Raw genomic sequence first — 27,919 nt, forward strand, 5'->3', positions numbered from 1 at the left:
TCCAGAAAAATATACAAAGAAAAACTTTATAAAAAAGTTGCTTTGCAACCTTTTTTTCTAAAATTTATCATTAACCTTATTGCCTTCTTTATCTCAATATCCTTATTTCTATCATATTCCATTTTAAATTTGTCCTTTATATTTTGAAATGAAATAGCACAGTAATCATCGGGAATATCTGAAAATACAACATAAATTAAAATATTTTGTGTAACGAGTTTAACTTTGGTAAAAGCACTAACAACAAGTTGGCAGTCTAACTCCCAGAAGCTAACTTATAATGGAAGAAAAGTAGTTAACTAAACTAGAAAACTTGGAAACCGCACCACTTCCTCGGTGGGTAATTTGTCTTATTAAACGAAAAAAGTCTTATATAACCGTTACTTGTTCAATATTATTTGTATAGTAAAAAATGGCGTATAAATAAATAATAAACGCAGAAACACACACAATCTCTAAAGCCTTTGAAACCCTCAACGTTGACTTTATTTGGAATGTGCACATGTGGCATAAACACAGATTTATGGTACTAAAAGCTACATAAAGATCTTTAGATTTTTCTCCTTTATGTTGAGCGATAAAATTGCTATGAATAATGCAATGTGAAAGCCGACTGGACTGGATAGTAATCCATAATCCATACTAATATTTAAAAAAAAAATGCTAAAGTGTTTGCGTTCGTTTGTAAACGATCATGACGATATTTAGCACACATGTAGCGTGCAAACTGGAAGTGGGATATAGAATATTATCATAAAAGAAGAAGAACAAGAATGGGCATAGATTAAGACCGTGGCTTGACCGTTGAAGTAATCTTGGTGAAATTTAGCATAGAAATAGTTTGTATGCTAGAGACAGCCTTCCTTTACCATTTTTTGTCGGTATATAAAGTGTTCCTGCGGGATTTATAAGAATTCAAATTAAACCCGATGATGTCGCGGGCAGCAAATATGTAGTTTTATTATGATAAAGTTAGAGATACAAACCACATGATACATCAGCTCTTATGTTTCGTTTTACGCAACAATTATAAATAACATCTTTTAACACCGATATAGTAGATATGTTATCTGATTTAAAAATCGCTAGTCCCCGTCTATAAAAAATAAACATTATTATAATATAAACATTATTATAATATAAACAACACTTTAATTAAGTAGTACATAATTTTATTATTAAACTCCAGATTGCTGATTCCAAAAATATTTTTGTTCAAAATGAATACCTACTAATAAAAACAACATTACATTTTACAACCTAAGTACTAACCGTAAGATGTTTAGTAAATAATTAATAAAAACTGTGTGTGTGTAAGGAATACCTTCATAGTACCTATTTGTTAAAATGGACAACATTCTGTCTAAAATCATCTGACACTATCAAATCCATTCAACCAGTTGAAGTCCACTTCTGTTCTTTTGTAGGGAGCTCAGCAAACCACGGTCCAAACAACGATTCGCATGATGTCCACCTCGTTGGGTGCCGACCTACGCTGCGTTTACCGGTGCGGGGTCGCCTATTGCCACTTCAGCTTCGCAAGCTGAGATGTGTCGGTAACTGTAGTTCTACTACGGATCTTCTCATTTCTCATTTGATCACGTAGAGATATTCCTAGCATTGCTCTCTCCGTCGCCCGCTGAGTGACTCTGAGCTTTCCTATTAGACCCATAGTAAGCGACCACGTTTCAAATCCGTAAGTCATCACTGGGAACACGCACTGTTAGAACACTTTAACGTTCAGGCACTGAGAGATTTTGGACGAAAAGATGTCATAAAGTTTCCCGAGCGCTCCCCTCCGACTTGGATTCGGCGGTTCATCTCTTTCTCGAAATTGGACCTACCAACTGTATCGTGTGTCCTAGGAATATACTCGTCTAAAATTTCGAGTGTAGAGCTCCCAACAATTGCTGAGTTGAGCGGAACATGAGCGTTAAACATAATTATCGTTTTGCTTATGTTTATACGAAGTCCCATCTGTTGAGAAACTCTGCTGAGGCCATTGAGCAACGCGACTGAAAAACGGAAGTTGAGTGATATACTCGCCGTTGATGTTGATGCCAAACCCGTTCCAATCCAGAAGCTCAAATCTTCCTTCAACGCAGCGGTAAACAGCTCCGGGAGATACCATCCCCGCTGCAATTGTATCGGCCTTGTAGTCTGGTCCTGTATACGTACTGACATAGTGGCTTTTTTGTACAAACACTTCAACACTTAGATGTACCGGTAGTAAATTTGGCATCTCTGCAGTGACTTTAACACAGCCCAGTTTTCTACCGAATCAAAGGCTGTCTCTTAGTCCACAAACGCTAAGCAAAGTAGACGGTTATACTCTTCGGTCTTCTGTATAACCTGCCGCAGCGTATAAATGTGGTCAATGGTACTAATGCCCTTTCCGAAACCGGCTTGTTCAGGAGGCTGGAAGTCGTCGAACCTATTCGCTAGACGATTCGTAATGACTCTCGAGAACAACTTGTAGACATGGCTCAGCAGCGAGATGTGTCTGTAGTTCTTCGGCAAGGTATTGTTACCTTTTTTGTACCTTTTGTGTCATGCCTCTGGCGTTGTGCTTTGGTGAATGACGGAATTGAACAACCACTAAAGGAATTTAAGTATCGGTTTTCCACCCGCTTTCAGGAGTTCTGCTGTGATTCCGTCATCCCCCGGTGCCTTGCTGTTCTTAAGTTGTTTGACAGGCATACTGATCTTGTAAAGGCTGACTTCCGGCATATCTTCGGTGAAGTGTATGCTCAATTTGGCCTTATGGTCTTATTTTCAACAGGCTTCTGTGTTAAGGTATCCATAGAATTTCTCTGTTGTCTCTTCTCCATAAGCTCGAGTGTATGGGCTGAGAACTTTTTGTTTCTATTGTACGGTGGGTCTTAAAGAACTTGGACCCAACCGTATGTATGGGCAGTTTCCACAAGCCTGTTGTTGAAATCGTCCACAGAATCGCAGTCCGAAAGCTCTCGGGGTTTTGGTTAGGAGCACGAGTAGGCCGGACTGTAGACTTTACCAGTCACATTCTTTTCAGCTTCACATTAATATTCAATGCGCCTCTAACCATACTGTGATCGTTCCCGGTTTTCACGCTGTTGATCACAGAGACATAAATTCCAGTCACAATAAAACTGTAACATGACAGTGCAACAATGCTCTGACATGTGCATTCGATTTAGGTGTAATTCTACTGAAATTTTTAAGTTGTGTATTCTTATATAAAAAATATGGTGTTGTTTAAAAAAAAAAGACAATTCACATAATAAACAATATATAAAAAGAACTAACCGTCTAATAAATCTCAGCTCCTCCTGTCACTTATAAAGAATAGTAATCGCTAAAGGAAGAATCTAAATCGCATTATTAGTTGATTCATATGCTAAAGGTAACGAAGAACATTTCTGACAACTTTTATTTAATCCTAGCACTGAGGGCCTCCTAAATGTGGCAGCACTTTATGTATTTAGGATAGCTAAGCCTTAAATGACGGATTGGCTGCCGTCCGCTGAGAAGGTCTGTCCTCTATCTCCAATCACATTCATCAGATCTACACGAAATTTGGGCAAAATTAAGCAGACATTATAACCTCTAAAGTACAAAAGTAATTATTTAAATCTGTTATCATTTGTCGGTGTTAATAGTCAAACATTTTCGTCCCCTCTCCCAAACAACTGAGCTTATTTTCGGGATAAAAAGCATAGTAGTTTTTGCGTGAAAGCGTAACAAACAAACTTACATTCACATTTATAATATTAGTAGGGTAGGGATACTGAGTCCAAAACAGGATTTTATTTAATTTTTGTCCATCTGTCTGTCTATCTGTTTTTTTTTTTTTGTTGACAGGGGGAAATCTTCTTAAAAGATACCCAATTCTCTGTGGGAGAATTTGGGTTATGAGGGATTTCTACCCTCTAAAACCCCCTCGGTTGCCAGACTCAGACATAATGGGAGGCTCCGGAATCTCCTAGGAACGCACCGGTGCCTCCCTTGCAGAACGCTTATAGCTCGTCCCGGGAAAATTTATGATTCCCGATTTGCTGTACGTACTTCACTTTGAGGTAAGGCAACACCTTGTCTCTTCTTGTCTTCCCAGGGTCGAAAGTAGAGGTGATGACGTGACTGCTAGTCCCCGTCAGACCGTTCTCGACCCTGATGTCCCTTCGTCTGGAACTATTGAGCAGGTGAACGAGCGTGGTTAGCACCAGCTCTTGGGCGCTGTCTTCTCCGACCAGGATTGGCTCGCTCTCGATTTCGCTCAGCAGCCTCCTTCTTGACTAGTACAGTTTCGCAGAAGGAGACTACCGCCTTCCACGCTCTATCCTCCGCGAGCATTGCTGCTATCACTGCTGCAGGAGAAAGATCTCTTCCAACGTGGCTGATCAGTAGATGGCGCTCCTGGTCCCAGGCAGGGCACTCTTCGAGTGTATGCTGCGCGGTGTCCCGGTCTCCTCCGCAATGGTGACATTTTGGTGTCGCCTCACGACCAATCCGACACAGGTACTCCCTGAAACAACCATGCCCGGTGAGTACCTGAGTCAGTCTAAAGGTTACATTTCTACTTTTCCTTGACAACCAGGCCTCGAAGTTTGGTAGTATGGCACCAACAGCGCTTTGGCGTACGTTTTTCTCCTCTTCAAGACGCATACGCCAAAGAATAAGGGCTTGTCGGTGCGCTAGTTGCCTCAGCGCTTCGGGTTCTAAGTCAATTTCTCTTCTTCTGTTTGTCTGTCTGCCTGTCTGTCAGTCTGTCCGGGCATCACGTGTAAATTACTGAACGGATTTAAATAGAATTTGGTATAGTGGTTGCTGATATTCCGGGCAACATATAGGATACTTTTACCCCGATAAACAACAAGTTTCCTCCATTTAGGGGATGAATTTTTTTATCAATTTTACTTCTTAGCTCCGTTTAATTTGAACCGATTTTAATAATTCTTTTTTTATTTGAAAGTGTATACTATCAAGCATGCATTGTCTTATTTTAATGAAGATCTGATAAGGACATAACTCTTCAAAAATAACAGCAAGTCGCAAGGCATATGGTACAACGATCGAATGCATGCGTACCATCCTACTACGGCCGATTGGCGTAGTTTGCAGCGACCCTGCTTTCTAAGTCGAAGGCCGTGGGTTCGATTCCCACTGCTGGAAAATGTTTGTGTGATGAGCAAGAATGTTTTTCAATGTCTGGGTGTCTATATATATATTCTAAGTATTTATGTATATTATTCATAAAAATATTCATCAGTCGTCTTAGTACCCATAACACAAGCTACGCTTACTTTGGGGCTAGATGGCGATGTGTGTATTGTCGTAGTATATTTATTTATTTATTTATTTATTTACTAATATTATAAATGCAAAGGTTTGTGAGGATGGATGTATGTATGTATGTTTCTACTAAAATAATGGCAATTTACTAACTCAGTTTAGCACGTAAAATACTAGTAGGTACATAGCTAGCCATGATGATTATGATTGACTCATACGCTGACGAAGTCGCGGGGTCCGCTAGTAATTGAATATATACCGTTTGGTCGACATGATAAAGTCGATCTAATGTCTCGACGAGGCTCAGCCAGAACCATTTCCTGTGTGGCCGCTTTTCAAAGAAGGAGTTCATCATGAAGAGGACAGAGTATTTGGCCGCGTTTGTTCCGTTGCCCATATCCAAATTTCCTTACTCTCAGCTCTGCACCACAACGCTTGCCCAGCTTACTGTAGTAGGTTTTTGAGGCATGTATAGCTTTCGAAATATCCTCATACAATGCCTCAATTTCCTCGTCGGAGTGCGCCGTTTTGGATGCGTAAACCTGTATAATCTTCAAAGAATACCGTTTGGTTACTCAGTGTTCAAGGTACGCTACCCTGCTCGACACGCTTTCGACTTGAACAATTTTGCGAACAGGGCATTTGTGGACGATGAATCCGACACCACCTTAAGACTGTTCCCCCTCCCGATTGTAGAACAAGTTGCCGGATTTTAGGATTATCGTGTCCTCCCCCCTATCCGAAACCGGGCTTCAGATAAACCTATGATACTCCAGTGCAACTTGTTCACTGCTTCCAGCTCGACTAACTTTCTCATCGGTCCTCAACGTGCGTGCGTTATAAGTTGCCAGGTCCAGTCGTCGGGTTTGGCAGCGGAATCTCTTCCGGAGATTCTTGACACCCCTTGCCCCGCCGTTACCATAACCGCTGCCAGAGCCAGGAATAGCGGGGCTGCCGGGGATTAGCGGCTCTACCATCTGCCAAATGTGAGACCAAATCTGTCTTACAGTGAAGACAGATTTGGGTACTAGCTCTTATCAAAAAACACTGGTCGTATTTCTCAGCTTAGTACCTATCCCAACGACATATTCGAAGAGCTCCCTGTAAAACCTAGCGCAGTGTTCAGCGTTGTGGATATTCGGGCAATTAAGGAATTTGTAACTCCGGTTTTTCTTGGGACGGGTTTGGTTAGTTTCGGCCTAATCGACATGCCGCCAAGCGATTTAGCGTTCCGGTGCCATACCGCGTAGAATCCTATTAGGAATATAGGGTAATATCGCTTGGGTTGATTTATAACCTAGCTGGATCGGGGCGTCTGGTGCCGAATGGACTAAGGTGCAAACCGGGAGGAGGCTTTATTTTTGTACGTTTTGGGTTTGATACCTTGGGACATGGAGCTCGCGAGCTCAATTGCTTTTTAAACAATCATCAAAAAGAGTTATAAAGTCAACCGAGGATCTTAGTGCTGGAAATTACCTTTGCTGAAGAATTATCTACTCTGGCCATCTAGAAGAGAAATTCTGCCAGCTACCATTCTCTCTGCGTTGTAATAGAAGAGGTTTACGTTTAAATTTTGTGTAAGTTTAATTTATTTATAGATATAACATTTTACTAACTTAAAGAATTTAGATTAAAAAGAAGAACCCAACAGTAGAAAACAGAAACATTAAATACTTATTTAACAGAAACAGGATATTTTAACTTACTGATATCTACAAATTAGCAATGTTCCAAGAATTGTGTGAGACCGTGCCAAAGCAACATTACTAGCTGGTCGCGGTAATTCTCCCGGAATAGCTTCTGCTAACCAAGCTGTCATTTCGGCTACCGAAAAGCCTCCTGATACACGTACCTCACACCAAGAACTAAAACATTTCATTAATTAACAACAATATATTTCAAAATGATTCTATCTTTGGTGACCTGTAAAGAGTGTTCATCATAACTCACCTATTTTGATTTTCAACTTCTAACGACTCGTATTTAGAATAGTGCGGCAGAGTTGGTAGATGTAATTTGATTATCCGCGCTACTCTAGGAGCGCCTGCCGGCAATACGTAAATGAAAACCCGGGTACCCTCCAATTTTGTTTCGCTCAGTGATAGTGTGCGCATACGTAACCAGAGTCGTCGAGTTCCTGCTTGACATCGAATTGTTGCAAGGAGCTCTGTATCTTCCGTATCCTGTGTATAATAATATAAGAATTAATCTTGGGCGTCAAGCTGAAATACCTTCAGAATCCCTGGGTTCTAGTTTTATAAGCAGAAGCCAAAACGGATGAAAGAAAAGATCGTAAACCATATGGAACAACTTTTGCTACGATTGATTATAAAAATACATTATATAAGTGTGTGTAAAAACACTTATCTCGCTGAAAAGGACAGGAAGTAAATACAATTATCATTTGAAAAAAAAAATACATTTACTAGGATTTACAGAATTAATAATTATAATTATAATTACAAAATAAAATTTGACACAAAAAACCGACTTTGTTACACAACTATAGCAAGAAATAAATATTTTCTACAACATTTTTAAGTCGGTGCCAAGTAAAATGTAGAAAGTTACTATGTATAGATCATATTATACCTACTTCGTATTTCTATTTATATAGTAGCAAGGAAAGTACCAGTAATTTTGTACATTTACTTGGCACGGAGTTAAAAATGTTGTACCTAGAAAATATTTATTTCTTGCTTTTTAGTTGCATAACAAAGTCGGTTATTTTTTGTCATAACATTTATTTTCAATTTTTCTCACTTTTTAGTGGGTAGGTTTGTAATCATATCTAAATTATAAAAATTTAATGTCAACTGCTCATATCCTTCTACAAAATATTGCTTTTTCCGAAGTCCAGGCGTTTGAGGAGTTCTCCCGGCACTATACCATCAGCTCCTTGAATGTGACAAGCATAATTTGCTTACCTACTATATACAATAATCGAAGCGCAACCAGTGTTATACTGATTATTGTGTAGTTCCGGTGGCCATCCGTGGTCTTCATCATCATTTTTACTTGACTAAATGGGGCTTCGAGGGCAAATGCTCAAATTACTTTAAAAATACTCAACTCGCCATATGTGTACCTATAATATTTAAAGAGTTCCCACCTTTGCTACCCTACTCCACTTTTTGAAAAAAAAAAAATTTATAACTCACACAAGGTTTTGAGGTTATGTTTATCTTTTACTACTATATACCTACTACTATAGACTATAGGAAATGCTTAGCTCTGAGTGGTTCTATAACGTTCTAACCTAACCTAACCTGGTTTTTTAAATGCATCTACACAAATGCACAATAATAATGAAATTATTATTAATATCGCGTGTACGCGGGGTAATTAGACCTCTTGATGACGACAATGACTTTAACTTATATTTAAAGTTGCGTTTTAAAACCAAAATAACCTCAAATTTTTATTGTCGATTTTCACAAAAACTACGCATTTCTGCAGAAAAAAAAGCAGTTTGCTATGAAAAGACACTATCTTTCTATCGATACGACACCTCAAAACAATAAAATTCAGTTTCGTAAAGTTTTTACGATATTATTGAATTTCATTAACAATAATTTTCATTTTCGATTTTCACAACAACTACGCATTTGCCTAAAAAAATGAAAACATTAAAAGTTACTGTTTTCTATCGAATGCACATCTTATTTTAATGAAATAAGTGGCGCGCGATATAAAAACCAACCCAAAACCTCCTTTTTTTGTTTGAGACTGTATACTTTGCAAATGCATACAAACATATAAAAAAACAACTGCATTGTGCACCTCCTCCGTTTTTGTAAATCGGTTAAAAATATAAATTCACAAAATATGCTTTACCTGTGCTGAACATAAGCTGAGAACGGCGGCACTGTCTGTCTGAATTTCAAGCTTGTTTTGACAGTATATAAACAACATATCCAGAGAAACCGCACATATTATTTTAACTTCTTGCCAACCATTACTTGTGGCTCCTGAAAGCTTCAAAAACATACCATGAAATAATAATAAATGCATAACTTAAAACATCAGTTACTATGATAGATACCTCAAATTGAATATCCAGCAGAGGTGGTGCTGATATTCCTGGAAATATGGACCGAGTGTTACGTTGATATTTATCTCGTTCACTTGCAGTTTGTTTTTCTAATCTTGCAATTTCGGTCCTATGACATAATTTTGTTAAATGAAAAATGTGTTCAAGATGTTTAAGATAAATATATATTTTCCGCTTTACCATTTTTGAATTTTCAACGAAAATCTTGAGGAACTAAATATTTATACCAATGTTTGGATAGGTAGATATCTACTTACTCAAGTTTCGAGCGTCGTAGAACAAAAGCGTCCCCGTTTTTAATATTACTTATGGGAACATTTCCTGAAACAAGTCTGCGTGGTCTTAAACCAAATATCCTTCCAGAAAAAGTAGCAACTAGCAACTCTGGCTCATCTGTTCCAATGCAACCTCCATACACGGAAGTAACTGGTTCACCTGAAAACTAGAATGTTACAGAATTACATTGAGTGAAAAATATTTTTTATTATTTATAAAAATAAAAGACGTAAGATGGAGCCTGTAAAAGAACTTACGTAAGTAAACTTCAGTCGAGGTTTTTCTTTTAAATTGTCGGTATTAATTTGGTATAATTGTATTGAGCCATCGTGTCGCCCAACAGCTAGATGCGTGCCTGCACCGGTGTAAAACCATCCAACGCACATAACTGATCCCAAACCACATCCTTCTACTAAGCATTTGTTTAATAAATCTGGACTAAAGTAAAAAACATGTATAACTATTATTACTGAATAAATTATTTACTGCTCGAAAGAATTTTCATCAAGATGAATTATGATTATTATTGATTAATTAATTAAGAGTGATATATAAATTAAATACGTACTCCTCATAAAATATTAATCCGATAGAACCATCAGCACCGCCATAAAATGCACAGACTTCTGTTGAATGTAAACAAGATGGAACTGTGATACGAGTCGGTCCAGCTGCGATGTAAGTGCGTTTGTATAGACTTCCATTTTCAATTATTACTGCTTCCTTGTTAGCGATAAGTACAAGAAGACGTACTCTATTATTCTAAGGAAAAAATATTGGATATCCTTAATGAGCAATTATGTAATTTAGATCTATACGAAGCACTATTTTTCGTTATACATTTTACTGTATAAAATATAAATTTGAGGTTCAAAATCGTGTTTGTTGTTTTGTTAGACTTAATCTTAAAATTTATTATTTATAATAATAAAGTAACCGCCGACAGTGAGATTACAAGTACCTACCTAACTTTACAATTTTTTTCAGAATGTTCCTATTTTGTTAACTGATTCACTTAATTCTTCGCTTACTGCAGCTCAGAGTTCATTGAGGAACAACGTTAAAGATTGCAACGTTTTATTTGATTTAAAAATAAGGCTGCATAAGATAAACAGAGATTTTTAAGTTGTTGAAACTAAAGAAAACAGGTCAGGGCATGTCTGTGATAGTAATGTCTAACATTATAGACGTTATTATCCATACTTTTAGATGAATGTGTTGATAGAGGTACTTTTCCAAATTTAATGAAACATAGTAAATTTATTCCTCTATTTAAATCTGGCAATAAAAACAACATTAACGATTACAGACATGGGTCTGTAATTGTTAATGTCGTTCATTTTCAATCTTAGTAGGGTCTTTGAAAAAATTAAAGTATATCAACTTTATCACTTCAATTAAATAAAAATTTTGACGTTATTAAGGCATTTAAATTATTAAATAATAAGAAAACACATGACTTGTGGGGCATTTCCGTTAACGTTGTAAAGTCTATGATTGATATAATTGCACCTGACCTATCATTCATGTTTAATAATTGTATAGACTGTGGTGTGTTTCCTGATTTAATGAAACATAGTAAACTAGTTCGTTGTTCAAATCGGGTATTACTACCGACCCCTCTAACTTTAGACCAATATCTGTACTACCTACTCTCAGTAAAATCTTTGAAAAACTTATATTAAATCAATAACTTTACTATTTTGATAAGAACGATTTATTGCACGGGCAGCAATTTGGTTTTACACGGGGTCGCTCAACAATCGATGCTGGTGTTGAGTTAGTAAAAAATATATTTGAAACCTGGGAGAAGTCACGGGACGCACTCTTCTGTGACTTGTCCAAGGCTTTCGATTGTGTACAACATGAAACATTAATCAGGAAACTACACCACTATGGAATTCGGGGCATAGCTCTAGATTTAATGATTTCCTATCTTAAGAATTCAAAAAGTTGACGTGAACGGAAAGCGGTCTAACGGGTCATTTGTGAAAATTGGTGTCCCCCAGGGATCTATATTAGGACCTTTCCTATTCCTCATCTACATGAATGACCTTCCTTACCTAGCTGAGGACAATCATGGGATAGTATTGTTTGCTGATGATACATACATTGATGTTGTTTTTCTGTAAGCTTACGTTTTATATAAACTTTGAACTTATTGAGAGACATCTCAAAGATTTCATTTGGTAATTTGTTATAAAATAATATGCAATTGCCCTTGAATGAATTTGCAATTTTGTGTAGCCTGGTAAACTGCACAACGAGTTTATTTTTGCTTCTAATATTTATAATGTTACAGTGCATTTTCTCTTTAAATTTTGATACATTTTTATAGACATAAATTAAATATTCATATATGTACTGACAAAAAAAAATCCTATTATAATATTAAGGATTATTTAAACGATAAAAAAGCGTGGGTGTGAATTGCTCTAGCTTCATAGCTTAATATAAATTTACTGGAAGATGGTGATAACAAATGTTGTGGGCTCTTCTTAGACCAGGGCGCGTTTGGAACCCTCGTAGCTTTAGATTTAAGTTGGCGAACGAAGTTATCACCATCCCGTTACAATTATGTAAACAAATATGTATGAACGCTTCATAAGTGCCTGTGATAGGCCTACATGAATAAAGACATTTTGAATTTGAATTTGAATAACTTACTACTTCTAGAGCAGTACGGTTTCACTACAGGTCGTAGCACTACGGATGCAGGCTGTAAACATTTAAAACATGTTTACGATGCTTGGGAACGTTCGCAAAATGCCATTGTGTTTTTTGTGATCTATCCAAAGTATTCGACTGTGTCGACTACCTTGCTTCTTAAACTAGCCCACTAAGGTATTAAATACCTTACAGTTAATTTGGTTGCCTCTTATCTCATTGAGAGAACCCGAAAGGAATAACATAGGAAATGATGTCGCAGGGGTCATCTACGTCAATGGGTGTCCCAAAGGGTTCAATTTTGGGTCTCTTTCTATATTTGGTGTATATAAATGATCTACCACACAATATCAGTGAAATTTGTGACATTGTACTGTTTGCATATTATACATCTATATTTTTTAATACTGATAGAGGTAGAGATTACTATGACGATGTAAGCCGCGCTATGTCGCATGTGTCGCTGACAATAATTTACTTTCAAATGTAAAAAAACTAAATGTGTGGAATTTATTTTACGAAATTTAAAGAAAGTAAATAAAAATCTATCTTTATAATAAAACTAACTGGAAGATTTCTGTACATTTAATATATTTTGAAAATTTTGACCGGTGGATGCTTTATAATCGATACTGAGTCCAAAACAGATTTTTATTTAATTTTTGTCTGTCTGTCTGTCTGTCCGGGCATCACGTGAAAACTACTGAACGGATTAAAAAAAAATTTGGTATAGTGTAGTGGTAGCTGATATACCGAGTCAACATAAAGGATACTTTTATCCCGATAAACAATAAGTTTTCTCCGGGAAATGGGATGAAATTCTTTATCAATTTTACTTCATAGCTCCGTTAAATTTCGACCATTTTTTATAATTCTTTTTTTATTTGAAAGTGTATACTATCAAGCATGTTCTGTCTAATTTTAATGAAGCTCTGATTAATATTATCCGAGTTATAGAACACAACTCTTCACAGATAACAGCAAGTCGCGAGGCATATGGGACAACGATCGAATGCATGCGTATAATCCTACTAAATACTAATATTATAAATACGAAAGAAATAAAGTAATATAAATATGAAGTTTGATTATATACCTGAAAATTCCTGCAAATTTGAACCTATCGCTTAGAAGTTGCGACCGGTATAGAATAACACGTATAACATAGTTTGGAAATAAAACAGGTCCACCTGGTACTACCTACCAGGTGGTCCTGTTAGGACGCTGCAATTATTTTCTATGTTTTTTTCTAGGTGCAGACGAAGTTGCGCGGGTCAGCTAGTGTTCGATGCCCACTTGTATGCATCGAAACCGGTCCGCGGGTCGCGGGCCCCGCGGGGCCGACCCGCGAGCTCGACTTGCGTGGCCCACACGAGCATTCACGCATTGGCGGTCTCAGTGCATTTACTAAACTTTGTAACAAAGTAAATCCTAGTAAACCAGCAATCAGTCCATACACAGTCCAAACTATATATACCTACACACAACAGCTAGTATAATAATAAATGGAGAATCACTAGAAATGGAAGATTCCACTGTTTTGTCTGGGCATGACCTTAGATTGTGAGCTTCAGTGGGGTACCCATATAGGTATACTAGCAGGTTAACTAGCAGGCTAGCCACGCCGTCAGGAAAATTAGACAGATTACTAACGTAGAAACAGCAAGACCTGTTTACTTTGCGTACTTTTATAGTATACCTAATGTCTTGCGGGCTCTTATTATGGGGCAAAGCTGCTGATATTGAAAGGAGCTGTACTGTCATTTATAAACGTAAAACACGTGAATCCCTCCGTGAAAAATTTAAAGAAATATGTATACTTACGAAGCGATAAGGCCAGGCAAATTGAATACGTTTTTTTGTTATACTTTTATTTTTTTATGTACTTTTTGTGGTGTGCAATAAAAGTAAATTAATTATACTTACGGTAGCCTCACAATATATTTATAATAATATAGTATTAGTAAGACAAAACTCTTTTTAACGGAAAATGGATATAAACAATCGCTTTACTCGAAATGGACATAAGTTAGTGATATCTGCATATCGTTTGCGAAAGGTGCAGAAGTAATTTGTGGGATTGAGTATTAGTATGCTTTTATAATATTATGATTCCCAAGTTAATTTTGGACATGCAAATGCATAAGTTTAAACAATGTGTTAAAATACATTTAATAAATCGTGGTTACTATACGATTAATGAATTTCTTAAAGACAAAGCTGCTTGAAAGCAGGCCACTCCGCTCTCATCTCTCACAAAACAGAAAAATTCTAAACATTGTTAAACTTGAAAATGACGTTGGAAAAGAGCAATCTGCTGAGTTTCTTGCCATTTTGTGGTGGCTTTTTAAACAAAGTTTTGCACACGACTGGTTATGATAGTTTTGGCCCTTTTTTTGTTCCATCGATGCATCGATGTAGCGTAAACGCTTAATTGAATATCTTGCCGTTATCGCTTCTATAAAACATCATCTTCCTTCATTGGTAACTATGATATAAGTACAGATAGAGTTGGCCGACAACTGTGCAGAGTGTTTGTCACCAAATAAACCAAATAATAAAACCCCTGACAATGGACTAGGAACTTACATTTGGCGTAGCAAAGGCGACGGCATCAAGAACTCTGTCATCACACAAGTAGCAATAAACCTCTTGCAATTCTCTGTAGAATGTAACCGTTCTGCCACTACAGAGCACCAAATCACTACCGAACACACACCTAAGGATGCAAATTCTATTTATCAATAAATACGAGAACTATTAAACGTTTTTCCAAAACAAATTCATACATGGATGTTATGGTTTCCGCAACTGAAGTTTCAATGCTGAGAAATACTTTGCCTTTCCTGGTGTAACCTTTCACTTCGTTTCCTGAAGCTGCGAAAATTTTATCAACGTTGTTTCCTGTAATTGCAAACACCAACTGCCAATGAGCTAATCAAAAAGTGAGTATTTTGACTGTCACATTACTTAAACAGCGTTGACAGACTCAGTTGCTCGGATGTTGAAGTGCATTAAATTTTTAAAATTACCCACATGCTATTTAGACCAGGGTCGATCGATAATTTAAGGGTAAAAACGGTGTATTTCGATTTCCGGCAAAACTACAAGTCCTATGGAAAAAAAATTACAAAGTCGTGGGCAATAAGGTCCATACAACTTTTGTAATTACAGACACTTTTTTCTCCACATACTTTTTTTACATAACCTCAAAATGTATGTGAAAAATTAATTCTAATAATCAAGTTTTTGGTTTTTTATTTTTATATTTTGCAAAAAAAAAATATTTTTCACGAAATTTGGTTTGTTTTATTTGAAATATTTATTTTTTCACCTTATTTTGACTTAATATCGAAAATTAAACATTCACCCAAATTTTCATTCGAAAATTAGGGTGCTTTTTCCCTTAACCCTTTACCATTTTCAAAATTTTCGACCCTGGTCTTATTTTTGTTAAACTTATCTAGTGTATGTATTAATTTTAAAAAGTAGTAAGTCTACCTGACGAAGATGCAAGTTGCACTGAAGTAATGGATTTTCCTGGCAAAGTTTTAAAATGAATTACTGGTTCCTCATCTTTTATACTCATACATTGCAATATTCCATTTTTATCTCCAATTACGAACTGTAATCGCACAAAAACATCAGTAAACTCACTTGCACACAAACCCTTATGATATTTAGATACTTCAAGTATTCATGCCTTTTGTTGTGATTTCTGTTCTGACACTGGTAATATTTTTAATGCATCCGGATATGTTATACCACAAAGAGCGTAATCAATACGTGTTAAGTCGTAATCCATTTTGTAACTGAGGTTAAATTTTGCAAGAGTATAACTTTTTTTAAATTATACGTGAATGCATCTTTGAATGAAACAAATTACTGTATCAAACAAAGACCACCTATTAATCGATGGTATCATGGCAACAGAAACCTGTCAACACTATACTGCCCAAAGTACGCTTATTTTCTAAGTATATCAATTTCCCTAGGTTTATCCTATATGTTGTGTTTATCTACTTAAATCCCTACTCCATACTAATATTACAAATGTCAAAGTCAAAGTCAAAAATATCTTTATTCAAGTAGGCCCACAGGTGGCACTTTTGATGCGTACATAAGAATTACACGGTAGTGAGATGATGGCGATAACCACATTCGTAAACTTAAAACTAAAGCTACGAGGGTTCCAAACGCGTCCCGGTCTAAGAAGAAGCCCACAACAAACTTAGCCGGGTGTTTTTTTTTTTTTTTTTTTGTTATCGCCATCTCACAATGTCATTTTAAATTATTAGAAGAGCAACCTGGTTAGAGCAATAATTTACACCCAAGCTTTTTTATCGTTGACGTAGTCCTTTATACTATAATAGGACTTTTCTATAAGCTTACGTTTAATACAAACTTTGAACTTTTTAAGAGACATCTCCAAGATGTCAATTGGTAGTTTATTGTAAAATTGTATGCAATTTCCTTTAAACGAATTATGAATTTTATGTAACCTAGTATATTGCACTGTAAGTTTATTCTTACTTCTAATGTTTAAATTATTGCAGTCACATTTTTTCTTAAATTTAGAAATGTTTTTATGGACGTACATTAAATTTTCAAATATGTACTGACTATACACTGTCATTATTTTAAAATCTTTAAATTTATCTCTCAATGACTCTCTCGGACCCATTTTGTAGATAGAACGAACAGCCCTCTTCTGCAGCACGAAAATAGTGCTAATATCATCAGCATTACCCCAAAGTAAAATTCCATATGACATAATGCTGTGAAAGTAACTAAAATATACCAGTCTAGCAGTTTCTACGTCGGTCATATGGCGTATCTTCTTTACCGCATAGGCAGCAGAACTAAGCCTGTTCGATAAATTATTTACATGAGGGCCCCATTGAAGTTTAGAATCTAACGTTATTCCTAGAAAAACTGTCGTATCCTCCAGTTTCAGTTCCTCATTATTAAGTAGTACAGTGGTTTTCACGTGTTTAACATTAGGTAAAGTGAATTTTATACACTTGGTTTTTTTTCCGTTAAGAACCAAATTATTAGCTTCAAACCACTGTACCACTTTAGCGAGAGAGTTGTTTACGTCGTCAAAAGCTAGTTCACGTCGATTTATTTTAAAAGTCAGTGATGTATCATCGGCAAACAGAACTATCCCGTGTTTATCCTTGGCAAGGTAAGGAAGGTCATTAATGTAAATAAGGAACAGAAATGGTCCTAATATAGACCCCTGTGGGACACCTATTTTCATAACTGATCCATTAGACCGTTTTCCATTCACGTCGACTTTCTGAATTCTATCGCGTAGATAGTTACTCATTAAGTCTAGAGCTCACCCTGAATTCCATAGTGGTGTAGTTTCCTAACTAACGTTTCGTGTTGAACACAATCAAACGCCTTAGATAAGTCACAGAACACACCAAGTGCATCACGTGACTCCTCCCAGGCTTCAAATATGTTTTGTATTAGCTCAACACCTGCGTCGATTGTTGAGCGACCCCGTGTGAAACCAAATTGCTTAATATGAAGTAAATTATACTTATGAAAATGGTAAAGTAATTGATTTAAAATGAGTTTTTCAAAGATTTTACTGAAAGTGGGTAGTACGGATACTGGTCTAAAGTTAGTGGGGTCAGAAGTACTACCCGATTTAAACAATGGAACTATTTTACTAAGTTTCATTAAGTCAGGAAACACACCACAATCTATACAATTATTAAATATTAAGGCTAAGTCGGGTGCAACAATATCAATTAATGATTTGACAACGTTTACGGAAATGCCCCACAGATCATTTGTTTTTTTATTAATTAATAATTTAAAGGCTTTAATAACGTCAGAGCCACTAACATGCGTGAATTTAAAAGAATGGTTACACTCAGGCACATTTTCCTTTAATAGAGAGAGAGCCATATCTGGTGAAGAGTTTAATGATTCTGTTGTGGAGACGGGAATGTTGGTAAAGAAGGTTTCAAAAGCAGTAGCCACCTCGAAATCTGTTGTTAAGGCTTTATTATCTACATTAAGTTTAAAGTTAATATTTCGTGGTGTTACTCTTCCCGTCTCCTCATTAATTATGTGAATGTTAATGTGAATGTAAGATCATATTATAAACAAACTCTTCAGGTATAAACTTTGTTTTACTTGGTAGGTAGATTGAATATCGCATAAAATATAGATAATGTCATTATTACAATATTGCCGGACTATTCATTGTTGCTTTTTGCACCTGGAACCTGAGCTGCGGTTGGACATCGGAACGATTGTGACGCCCGCGCTAGTCATTCAAGTCGCGAAACTGTAGATAAAAAATTATCTACTCTGTAGTCACGAAGTAGCAGTGACAATGGTTGGGGCACATAGCTCGTAGAATAATTGGAAGTTTCTGCAATACTTCACGAAGTTAACGCAGCGTTGATGGATCGGTTACTGGAAAGACAATATTAGACTAGTCGCACACTAGAGTGTCGTATTCGAAACTCGCTACAAAACCACTACGTCTAACATTGGAGCCACGTTCATTAGTTGCCATGATCAGGATGATGATAGTACCATCTCCATAAGTAAATATATTTAGGAAAAGCAAAGAGGATACAAACACTAATTGGAAGGAACTTAAATGCCATCGGTTTACTTCAGTGGCTTCCAAAGTGGTTCAAGACCAAATAGGAGACTTGATCGGGTATTTGATAAAAGCAGGTTACTTTGGGAACCGGAGCATCCTGAGGGAGATGTTGTCTTTAAGAAATTATAAATTACACCATAGTTGAAGTTAAGTTATCTACGTTATTAATGTTTAAATATTTATTCTATATAAAGTCATCCTAATTTATAATAATTCAATAAAAAGTTCTAATTAAGTATGTATTACAAGATATACTGTTTTCCTTTTTATTTTTATTACTCTGAATATGGACTTAGAACTTACCCGTAACGCAAATTTCCATCGTTAGATCTAATCTTCACATTTTTGGACGAGTTTTGGTTTTATGGTAGAAATATAGCAGAAAAGGTTTATGAGAAAAAATGTTTCTTCTTCTTTGAGTTAATGGCTTTTTGTCATGCCTGCAGAAAAAATGTTTAAGAACCTCTAAAACTACTTAAAATGACTTTTAAACGTCAGTTGTCAATTCATAAAAATAATATCCAAAATAACCTAAAACTAGTTGGCAAGTGCCAACTATTTGCGATTATTAATATTTAAAATATCTAACTTAGAACTTCATTAAAAATGGAAAACGATAAGGAAAACGTTGTTCAAGCGGTGGTAATAATGGATGTTTTCAATAACAACTTTGCTCCAATCAGTAATACCAAACCTATGGTAAGTTGATGTCTATTTTACGGACTAGTTTGGTAAATGCAGTATAACATTAACTAATACTCTTTGTATCTTGTAGGGATTACTTTCCGTTGCAGGAGTACCTCTAATAGATTACGTACTGGAATCTTTGGTATCTGGAGGTGTTGGAGAAACCATTCTTTTTTGCTGTCAAGATGCCCCTAAAATTAAGGATCATATAAAGTATGAAATTGTGGTGTTATATACTGATCGCATATTCTTATTTGGCTGACCTAAACATGAATATGCCTTGTTTGTTGTTAACATAATTGTAATCATTTTTAGAAAATGTAAGCAAGAAAAAGTGCCATGGACGTTAATGATGGATGTGCAGGTCATGACTTCAGACATTTGTCAAACTATGGGAGATGTAATGAGAGAAATAGATGCTGCTGCTATGGTCCGCGGATACTTTGTACTGTTAGGAGTAAATACAATAACAAATATTAATTTTGCTGCATTGTTAGAGCAACACAAGTAATTATTATTTCTATTATCTATTATCTAATTTTATACATGTCATTAGTTGTGTCCAGCCGCTGTCATACACTTATACAATCATGGAAAGTTTTGTAAAAAAACATTTAATTTCTTGGTTATGGTCTTCTGCTAGGTACTTATTAAAACATAAATTCAACATAATAATAATATGGGAAGGTTAAATTTCTATATTATTATTAATAACTAACTCTTGACCTTATCTCCAACTTAGTCTGAGACTGTATTGTTTGGAACTAATAAAACAAATCTTGTATTAAATAAATAGAAGATATGTCAAGTTAATAGAATGGACATCAATGTAATAAAACTATTTATTTTATTAGACAGACCTGTAAAAAGGATAAAGGAGCTGCTATGACACTTGTATACAAAGAGGTTGCTTGGGAGCACCCTATTATTAGCAATGACAAATCATTTTTATTGGCAGCTGATGGCAATACACATAAAGTTTTGATGCATCAGAAGTATAAACCAAAATCAAAGGAAAGTACAGTTTCTTTACCTTTGGTAAGTTTGGTTATTTTAACTAAAATTTTCTATTGTTATGGAAACTTAGGCATTGCTTGGAATGTTGACGGCTTTAATAACCAGTTTTTTGTTGTTTTAAATCATTCATTATAGTATATTCATAGTAGTTAGTGCTATATTATTTTTAAATTATATGTGTAGAATTCATAGATAAAAATGTATTTATTATATTTTAGGAAATTGTTTTACAACATTCTGAAGTCAAGTTACATCATAATTTAGTGGACGCGAACATAGCTCTTTGCTCTCCATCAGTGCCACCACTCTTTTCAGATAATTTTGATTTTCAAACAAGAAGTGATTTTATCCATGGAATTCTCATAAATGAGGACATTTTGGCGAGTACTTTGTACTATACATTAATAAAAGAAAATCAATATGCTGCAGCCATAACAAATTGGAAAACATACCAAATTGTTTGGTAAGATAAATTTGTTACTAAGTTTTCTATTTGTGAATGTTTTGTTATTATAAATGTTCTTTGAATTTTTAGTTCGGACATACTACACAACTGGGCATACCCTTTGTCAATTGAAACAGGTTCTTTTTATAAAAATAGCTATATGTTTATGGGCAATCACAACTTTAGGAAGATTAATTCAACTTTAAGCAGGTATAAATATTAGAAATCTGTTATATAATAGGATTACATTATTATATTAAAATATAAATTTTTGTTCTATTAATTGAAGAAATATATAATTCCAGATCCTGTACATTAAAAGAGGATGTTCTTATTGGAGCAGATACACACATTAGTGATATGACATTAGTATCCAATTCTATGATTGGCAACAATTGTAAAATTGGAGGTAATGTTGAAATTCAAGGGAGTCATATTATGAACAATGTGGTGATTAAAGATAATTGTAAAATACTGAACAGCTTTATAGACAATAATTGCACAGTTGACAATAACTCTCATTTAGAAGGTGTAATTGCTGCATCTAATGTATGTGTAGTTGCTAATAGTGAAAACAAAGGAAATATTTTTGAAGGATTGAAAACTGAGAGTGGTAACTGTATTTTCTTTGTAGTTTGTAGTAGACATAATGTTGACAACTTAATTTATGCATTTATTTATTGTTTATTTTAACAGAAAAAGCATTGTTAAAATCAACATCAGAAAGTGGAACAGAGTGGGAAAATGAGTCATCAAGAGATGGAGAAGATGACTTTGTTGGATTTGAAAAGAAATGGAGTGACAGTGAGTCCTGTTATTCTTCGGACAGTAGTGCTGAATCTTCTTTAGCCGATTCTCCAGTACCTGACGATACTAACAGTAAGTAATAGAAGACTTTTCAAAGTAAGCTGTGTGTAATCAAAGCCTAATTTCAAATGAGCAATTAATAACTAAAAAACATTCAATTTTCCATACATTTTATATAATTATTATTAATTTATTGTAACATTGTTCCAGTATTCCTTCAAGAAGTTATAGACAGTTTAGCAAGAGGTTATGAAGATAAACTCAAATGTGATTACCTCATATTAGAAATTAATTCCTCAAGATATGCCTACAATATTCAGTTGCATGAAGTGAACTTCTTTGTTATTAGAGCACTACTTTCAATGCCAGTATTGGTTGATTGCAAAAATGTCCTTAACACAGTAAAAGACATAATGAAGTTTTTCCATCCAGTTATAACTAATTATATTAAGAGTGATTCTTCCATTATGGATTGCTTGAGAGCTGTTGAAGTGAGTATTTTCTTACGTTAAAAATAAAATGTCCACACTCCACAGATATATTGGTAGAAAGTATTTTTCTCAAAATAAATCAAGATACAGTTAAAAAGTCTTGCACTTTTAAAACATCACTTGGTGCCAATTCTTTTGTACACAAAGTTCTAAAAGTAATGCCATCACATTCACTGCTCTTTGTGAAATAGCAGGATAAGGATAGCATACCATTTTTAGCCAATTCACTTACGCTTCGAGGTTCGAGTGTTGCGTTTAGTGTTCTATTAGTTTTGTCAGCAAGACAAGTTTTTTCAAGCAAGAATAGCTATATATTAAGTTGCTAGAGCTGTGAGCCTGCAATGTGTTATATATGGCCATTGTTTTTAGTTTAAAGAATACTTTAAGATCATATAACTTCCTATTATGAAACTGAACTTATTAATATTTGTAACTTTTAGGATAGCTGTATTAAAAATGAATGGCTTAATGGAAAAACAGGACAAATAATCCACCTTCTGTACGAATCAGATATTGTTGACGAGGACTCCTTGTTAGAATGGTACAGAGACTTGAAAGAAAATGAAAGTATACTTGCTGAACAAACATCAGTTGTAAAGTTCTTTGAATGGCTTCAACAAGCAAGTGAGGAAAGTGAAGACTCAGACTAAAAATTAAAATACCAAGGGCTGATTTTACAATCACTACATTATTCTTCTTAATTTCGGAATAAATTAGTGATTCCAGGATAAATTTAGCCTTGCCAATTGAAAATCAGCCTTTAAAAAAAACATTTATTTGTAAATTATAATTTAATTGGGGAACAGCTATATACTATGAATTTAGTGATAAAAATAATTTATACATTTAAGTTATCGAATTGTAGCATATTGCTGGAATTGTACAGTTGAAAAGTTTCTAAATTTATTGATATCAAATGAAGTTGGTTCACATGGGGAATGTATTTTTATTTGTCTCATATGTGTGTCTCTTCCATTTTGATGATTGCTTAATACTGCTATTTGTATCATATAGGTCCTGATAGGTCTGTCATGAATATCCTTAATTGGTATCATTTCCCAACCTAAAAGAATAAGAGTAATTAATACTACTACTACACTTGGTATGTCTTGATTTATTGGGTGCAATCTTGAACACATACAGATGCAGGTTGGATGCTGCAGTTACATTACATATACTATAACATTTGCGGTTATACTACAACATTTGCAGTCAGATAATAATAGTTGGCAATGGACTCTATTATAACTCATAAGCATTATGAGTAGTTAATATCAATAAACTGTGATAATAACAATTGTTTATCCTAAATAACGTGATAATAACAATTGTTCATAGAGATGTTATGGAGCAGCATGGTGTGCTTATGTTCTGTGCACAGCAGTGGGTAGTTAATAGGCTGGTGATATTGTATAACCATCCAGGAGTACCATTCCCCGATTTTCATAGTACAATGTTTCATATGTTGCATGAATAAACTTAACAAATTTACCTGTTTACCATGACGTGACTTCTAATACAGTTTTCCTTATCAGTTTCACCATAATAGAATTGTAAATTTCAAAATTGCACAAATAGTTATAACAGAGATACAATATGCTTGCATTTCACTCACAAGTGTAACTTACCACTGGGTTCTATCAATTCAATAACTTCTATTTCCTGTAGGTCATTAAAATGTGTTCCAGCTCGTATAGAAATTCTGCTTGGCGTATAACTCTCATCCAATTTATAATCAGTATAAATATAAATATGAGAAACCATAGTTTTTCTTTGAAACTGTATGTTGACTAAGTGAGGTAGTTGACCATCTGATTGCCAGTAAGTGTCCATACAGTCATCTCTTAATTGGTCAATGCCAAACCCTGTAATAGAAAATTGATTGTTTTATGTAATGTAAATCGAGCTTCATCATGATGGATGTCCACTGCTGGACCTGAAACTATGTTATAAGAATTTCTACTAGACAGTTGCCTGTATTCAACAGTTCTTTGCATTATTTTTTATGGCACTCTACCTAGAGGAAGGTCTAACAAGGTTGTGAATACTGGTGCCCCTGGTCGCCCTTCCAGAACCTTGGAATCCTAATATCCATTGAAATCCTATCAACCACCCATCATCATTTTAGCTTCCCTACTTGTTGAGCTGGTTAAATGTTGAAAAGCTTAGTTAAACTAAGTGTATTTTCAGAAATACCTGGACTATTTGAAAACTTCTTAGGTGAATTATTGTCACTGTCAATAAATACACTAATGATAATATGGTAAGCTCTTGCAGTTCACAGTGGGGCAATGTGGAATTGTGAAAATTCCTATTTCCAATGACAGGAGGTCTTCTTCTTCTTTGATTTATGGCTTTTTGTAGTGCCAAAACAGTACAATGTACTTTGCCAGTGTCAAGTAGCTTGGAAAAGGCACAACTAGCCTGTGCCTTTTCCAAGCTACTTGTGTTTCCAAGCTTAGTGGTCAGTGAAGAAAAAAAATGTTTATTTCATAATTTCATCCTGCGATAGTAGTTGTATGAATTAAACAATCATTTGAAAAAAATTAAATTAAAAATTGAAATCAAAATATATTTGTGTAATTTTTTTGGTAATTTAAAATACCTACTATACACTGACATTAAAACACACTCGACATATAAGTGATGAGAAATTTTAGAAGAGGATATCATATAGATAAAAGGATATGTGAGACTGATCCTTCGTCCAGGACACACTCTCACAGAGAATGATCTTGAACTCTTAGTTTTGCCAAATGTACTGGGGTACAAGCCAGCCAATGTCCAATTCATAGACGACTGATAGTTGATGTGACCCAGCGAACCGATTTATATGAAGAAGACAGTAGGGCTGTTTCCAGCAGTAAGACATTATAAGCCATGGGGGATAGTAATGAATATTAAATTTTAGGGGCAACATATCTAACTGGTTTTAGTTTACAAAATTTAACGCACACTTAAGACATAGGTAGCTCAAAATTTAATATTAAAGTAACACACCGGGTTTGCAGGAAGATAAACTCCATATTGCATGGTTTCCGACTTCCCTTACTGATCCAGACCTCTCGCTAGCGAGTGGATCCTTTTCAGAAGCCATGAGTACTTTAGTTACTACAACGTTCTAGAAGTAGCTTTCAAAAAACAACCGACTGAATAAGATATTTTTACTTGCAAACTTACGAGAGTGGTTTACTGATTTTCGTTACGAACTATAAATTAAAACAACAAATAAACGAGTGGATTTTTGCGACTTACAGATTCAGAAAATTTGTGTCAGACGTCAGTGTCACTTTAAGCTCACTGAGCTCTAATAGGCTTGTGAATATTATCGATATATCGATATTTTTGGTTTTTTTTACTTTGTAATATGTTACAGTAAAACTTATAACTAAACGTATTTATACATTATTGAAATATATATATTTATATGTCGCAGCTTCAAATGGACAAGAGTTCACGTGTTTCTTGCTGGTGTTCGCCATTATCTTTTAATATCAATCAGTTAACACAACTCGCGTAGGCGCTCGCGACGCCGTCTGTTAAATCGAATAATTTCGATCAAACCGCACCACTATCAGAATGTTTTTGTAATAAATACGACTCTGGTTGCCTGTGATGTTCACTTCAAAGAGAATAAGGTTTACGGGCACCAACACTAAGGTCTACGGGGATTTGTTATTTAAATTAATGACATCGTGATTATATTCGTGTGCTTTACGTTACAATATTATGAACTCTTCAAATAGACTTGACGTTTCAAAAGTGTTATAAAGTAAGCCTACTTGAAACAAATGAATTTATAGTAGCGGTGATAGCCCAGTCGGTAGGATTTCGACTTAACTTTCGGGGCTGACTTCGAAGCCCAGCACGCACCTCTAACTTTTCTAGGTTATGTGCGTTTTTAAGCAATTATAATATCACTTGCTTCAACGGTGAAGGAAAACATAGTGAGGAACCCTGCATGCTGCAAGTTCTCCATAATGTTCTCAAAGGTGTATGAAGTCCACCAGTCTGCAATGGGCCAGCGGTGTAGACCTGTGCCTAAACCCCTTCTCATTATGGGAGGAGACCCGTACCCTGTAGTGGACCGGTAATGGGTTGATATGATGATGATGATGTTGATTTTTTCGAAACATTGCAATCAAGATATACACGGTGTATTTTTTTCGTTTTACTACTGTGATCTAGTAAATCTGTCCAACTCCCATTATTAATGGGTAATAAAACTGAAAAAGAAATAAGAAAATTTAAAGGGGCGGTAAAGATTCGGCAGAAAAAAATATCACAAAATATGTTTTTAAATTTTAAATATCGATAGTTTTGGGCACTTGCATCACATCACTACTCAATACTGGCATTCGCAGCCACAGCCCCGAAGCCCACCAACTGATCATTGGCACTGTAAGATCGGTTTATCGGCATGTATGATCGGTTGATTATGACTGATGTGCACAGGACTCCTCTGAGAATGAGAAGGGATTAGGCCGTAGTCCACCACTTCCACGTTGGCTAAACGCGGATTTGTCTCTGGATTGGAAAAACTCAGGAATGCAGGTTACCTCACGAAGTTTCCCTTGATCGTTATAGAAAGTTATACTTTAATTGCTTGAATGAAAATATATAATCAGAGTAGCTTTGTAGATTGTAGAGTGGCGACACGGACCTCGTACGCCCACTTTTACTTAACTTCGGCGGGCTGGGCGAATTGGGACCGTTTCAGCTACATATTGGATATGTCTAAATTGGCGTGTCGACGACGAAACCGGATAGTCTTCTAATCCATTGCTGCAGTTGCACTACTTAGGGGCCCACATTCCACATAATTCCATCCAATAGTCTAATTAGATAATTTTTTAGAGCAACTGATTGAAAGATAAGGTCTAGTGTTTGCATTTATTTCTTAGTGTAGATAAATTCGCTAACGTCGGACCCACGTTTCCTGGCAAGGTTTAATGGGTTTGCCGAGTATTGCCTGAGAGTACAAATTACGAGATTTAAAATTATTTTTAACGAGATTACCGAGTGGCAATAAAGTAAATTGGTTAGCACCTTAGGTTAGTTCAGTTTACAAAAAACAAGCTAATAGGCAAGCGCTAAATTTCTTAAGAGTGGTTCAGTGGTGTATGGGTATCCAGGCAAGAAAGTTATTTAAAACAGACAGCTTCTTTGCTATTTAAGTTTGGAAAGCTCGTTGCTGGTATACAATGCTACTATTTGCACAAGTTACTGAATGGACTTGTACGAATAGTTCCAAGATATAAGCATGTCGCTTGCAGCAGTCAATTGTGCAAGTAGCTTGCACTCGTAACATATTATGAGAAATATGTTAAAGAACGATATGTGGACCTACCACTTACCAGCTATTTACTTTCATGTGAAAAGGCTCAGATTGCGCCTGCGAGTTAGGTGGTATATGAACGCCAGAGTATACTATTGGACCTAAAAATGTATATAGCTACCAACTTAGTTGTCTGCCTCACTTAAACCACAAATTATATTTTGACAACCCTTCACATTTTTTTTTAATAGTTGTACGGTAGGTTCCCACAATTTATGATTGTAATTCA

General features: G+C 35.5%; 3 protein-coding genes across 8 annotated transcripts in view; 1 reads left to right on the plus strand and 2 right to left on the minus strand.

The window, feature by feature from the left end:
• The window catches only part of LOC120623616 (Bardet-Biedl syndrome 7 protein homolog), a 29,561-nt gene extending 10,235 nt beyond the window's left edge, over window positions 1–19,326 (minus strand). The window contains exons 1-14 of one of the 6 annotated variants that reach the window (XM_039889685.1): window positions 19,209–19,326; window positions 18,880–19,002; window positions 15,770–15,893; window positions 15,058–15,172; window positions 14,858–15,002; window positions 10,170–10,363; window positions 9,859–10,039; window positions 9,583–9,767; window positions 9,317–9,434; window positions 9,109–9,249; window positions 7,222–7,454; window positions 6,978–7,136; window positions 987–1,096; window positions 76–178 (exon numbers count right to left, since the gene is read on the minus strand). In XM_039889685.1, the coding sequence (XP_039745619.1) occupies window positions 76–178; window positions 987–1,096; window positions 6,978–7,136; window positions 7,222–7,454; window positions 9,109–9,249; window positions 9,317–9,434; window positions 9,583–9,767; window positions 9,859–10,039; window positions 10,170–10,363; window positions 14,858–15,002; window positions 15,058–15,172; window positions 15,770–15,893; window positions 18,880–18,906 (1,835 nt within the window). In that variant the 5' untranslated portion in view covers window positions 18,907–19,002; window positions 19,209–19,326. Of the gene's footprint in view, window positions 1–75; window positions 179–986; window positions 1,097–3,917; window positions 4,505–6,977; window positions 7,137–7,221; window positions 7,455–9,108; window positions 9,250–9,316; window positions 9,435–9,582; window positions 9,768–9,858; window positions 10,040–10,169; window positions 10,364–14,857; window positions 15,003–15,057; window positions 15,173–15,769; window positions 15,894–15,971; window positions 16,224–18,879; window positions 19,022–19,208 lie in introns of those variants that run through there. The other 5 variants (XM_039889686.1, XM_039889684.1, XM_039889683.1 and 2 more) reach the window with 5 other exon arrangements.
• A 95-nt stretch (window positions 19,327–19,421) lies between these two features.
• LOC120623618 (translation initiation factor eIF-2B subunit epsilon) lies at window positions 19,422–23,288 on the plus strand. Its single transcript, XM_039889690.1, has 10 exons — window positions 19,422–19,604; window positions 19,681–19,805; window positions 19,908–20,099; window positions 20,447–20,630; window positions 20,828–21,072; window positions 21,145–21,264; window positions 21,360–21,667; window positions 21,751–21,933; window positions 22,072–22,352; window positions 22,793–23,288. The coding sequence occupies exons 1-10, from the start codon at window positions 19,512–19,514 to the stop codon at window positions 23,000–23,002; spliced, it is 1,941 nt and encodes a 646-aa protein (XP_039745624.1). The 5' UTR covers window positions 19,422–19,511; the 3' UTR covers window positions 23,003–23,288.
• Window positions 23,184–25,601, minus strand: LOC120623619 (anaphase-promoting complex subunit 10). Its single transcript, XM_039889691.1, has 3 exons — window positions 25,353–25,601; window positions 23,981–24,217; window positions 23,184–23,415 (listed from the first exon to the last, which is right to left on the minus strand). The coding sequence occupies exons 1-3, from the start codon at window positions 25,447–25,449 to the stop codon at window positions 23,204–23,206; spliced, it is 546 nt and encodes a 181-aa protein (XP_039745625.1). The 5' UTR covers window positions 25,450–25,601; the 3' UTR covers window positions 23,184–23,203.
• Window positions 25,602–27,919: the final 2,318 nt, after the last annotated feature.

The sequence above is a fragment of the Pararge aegeria genome, chromosome 5 (assembly GCF_905163445.1).
Source record: "Pararge aegeria chromosome 5, ilParAegt1.1, whole genome shotgun sequence".
Taxonomy (NCBI): domain Eukaryota; kingdom Metazoa; phylum Arthropoda; class Insecta; order Lepidoptera; family Nymphalidae; genus Pararge; species Pararge aegeria.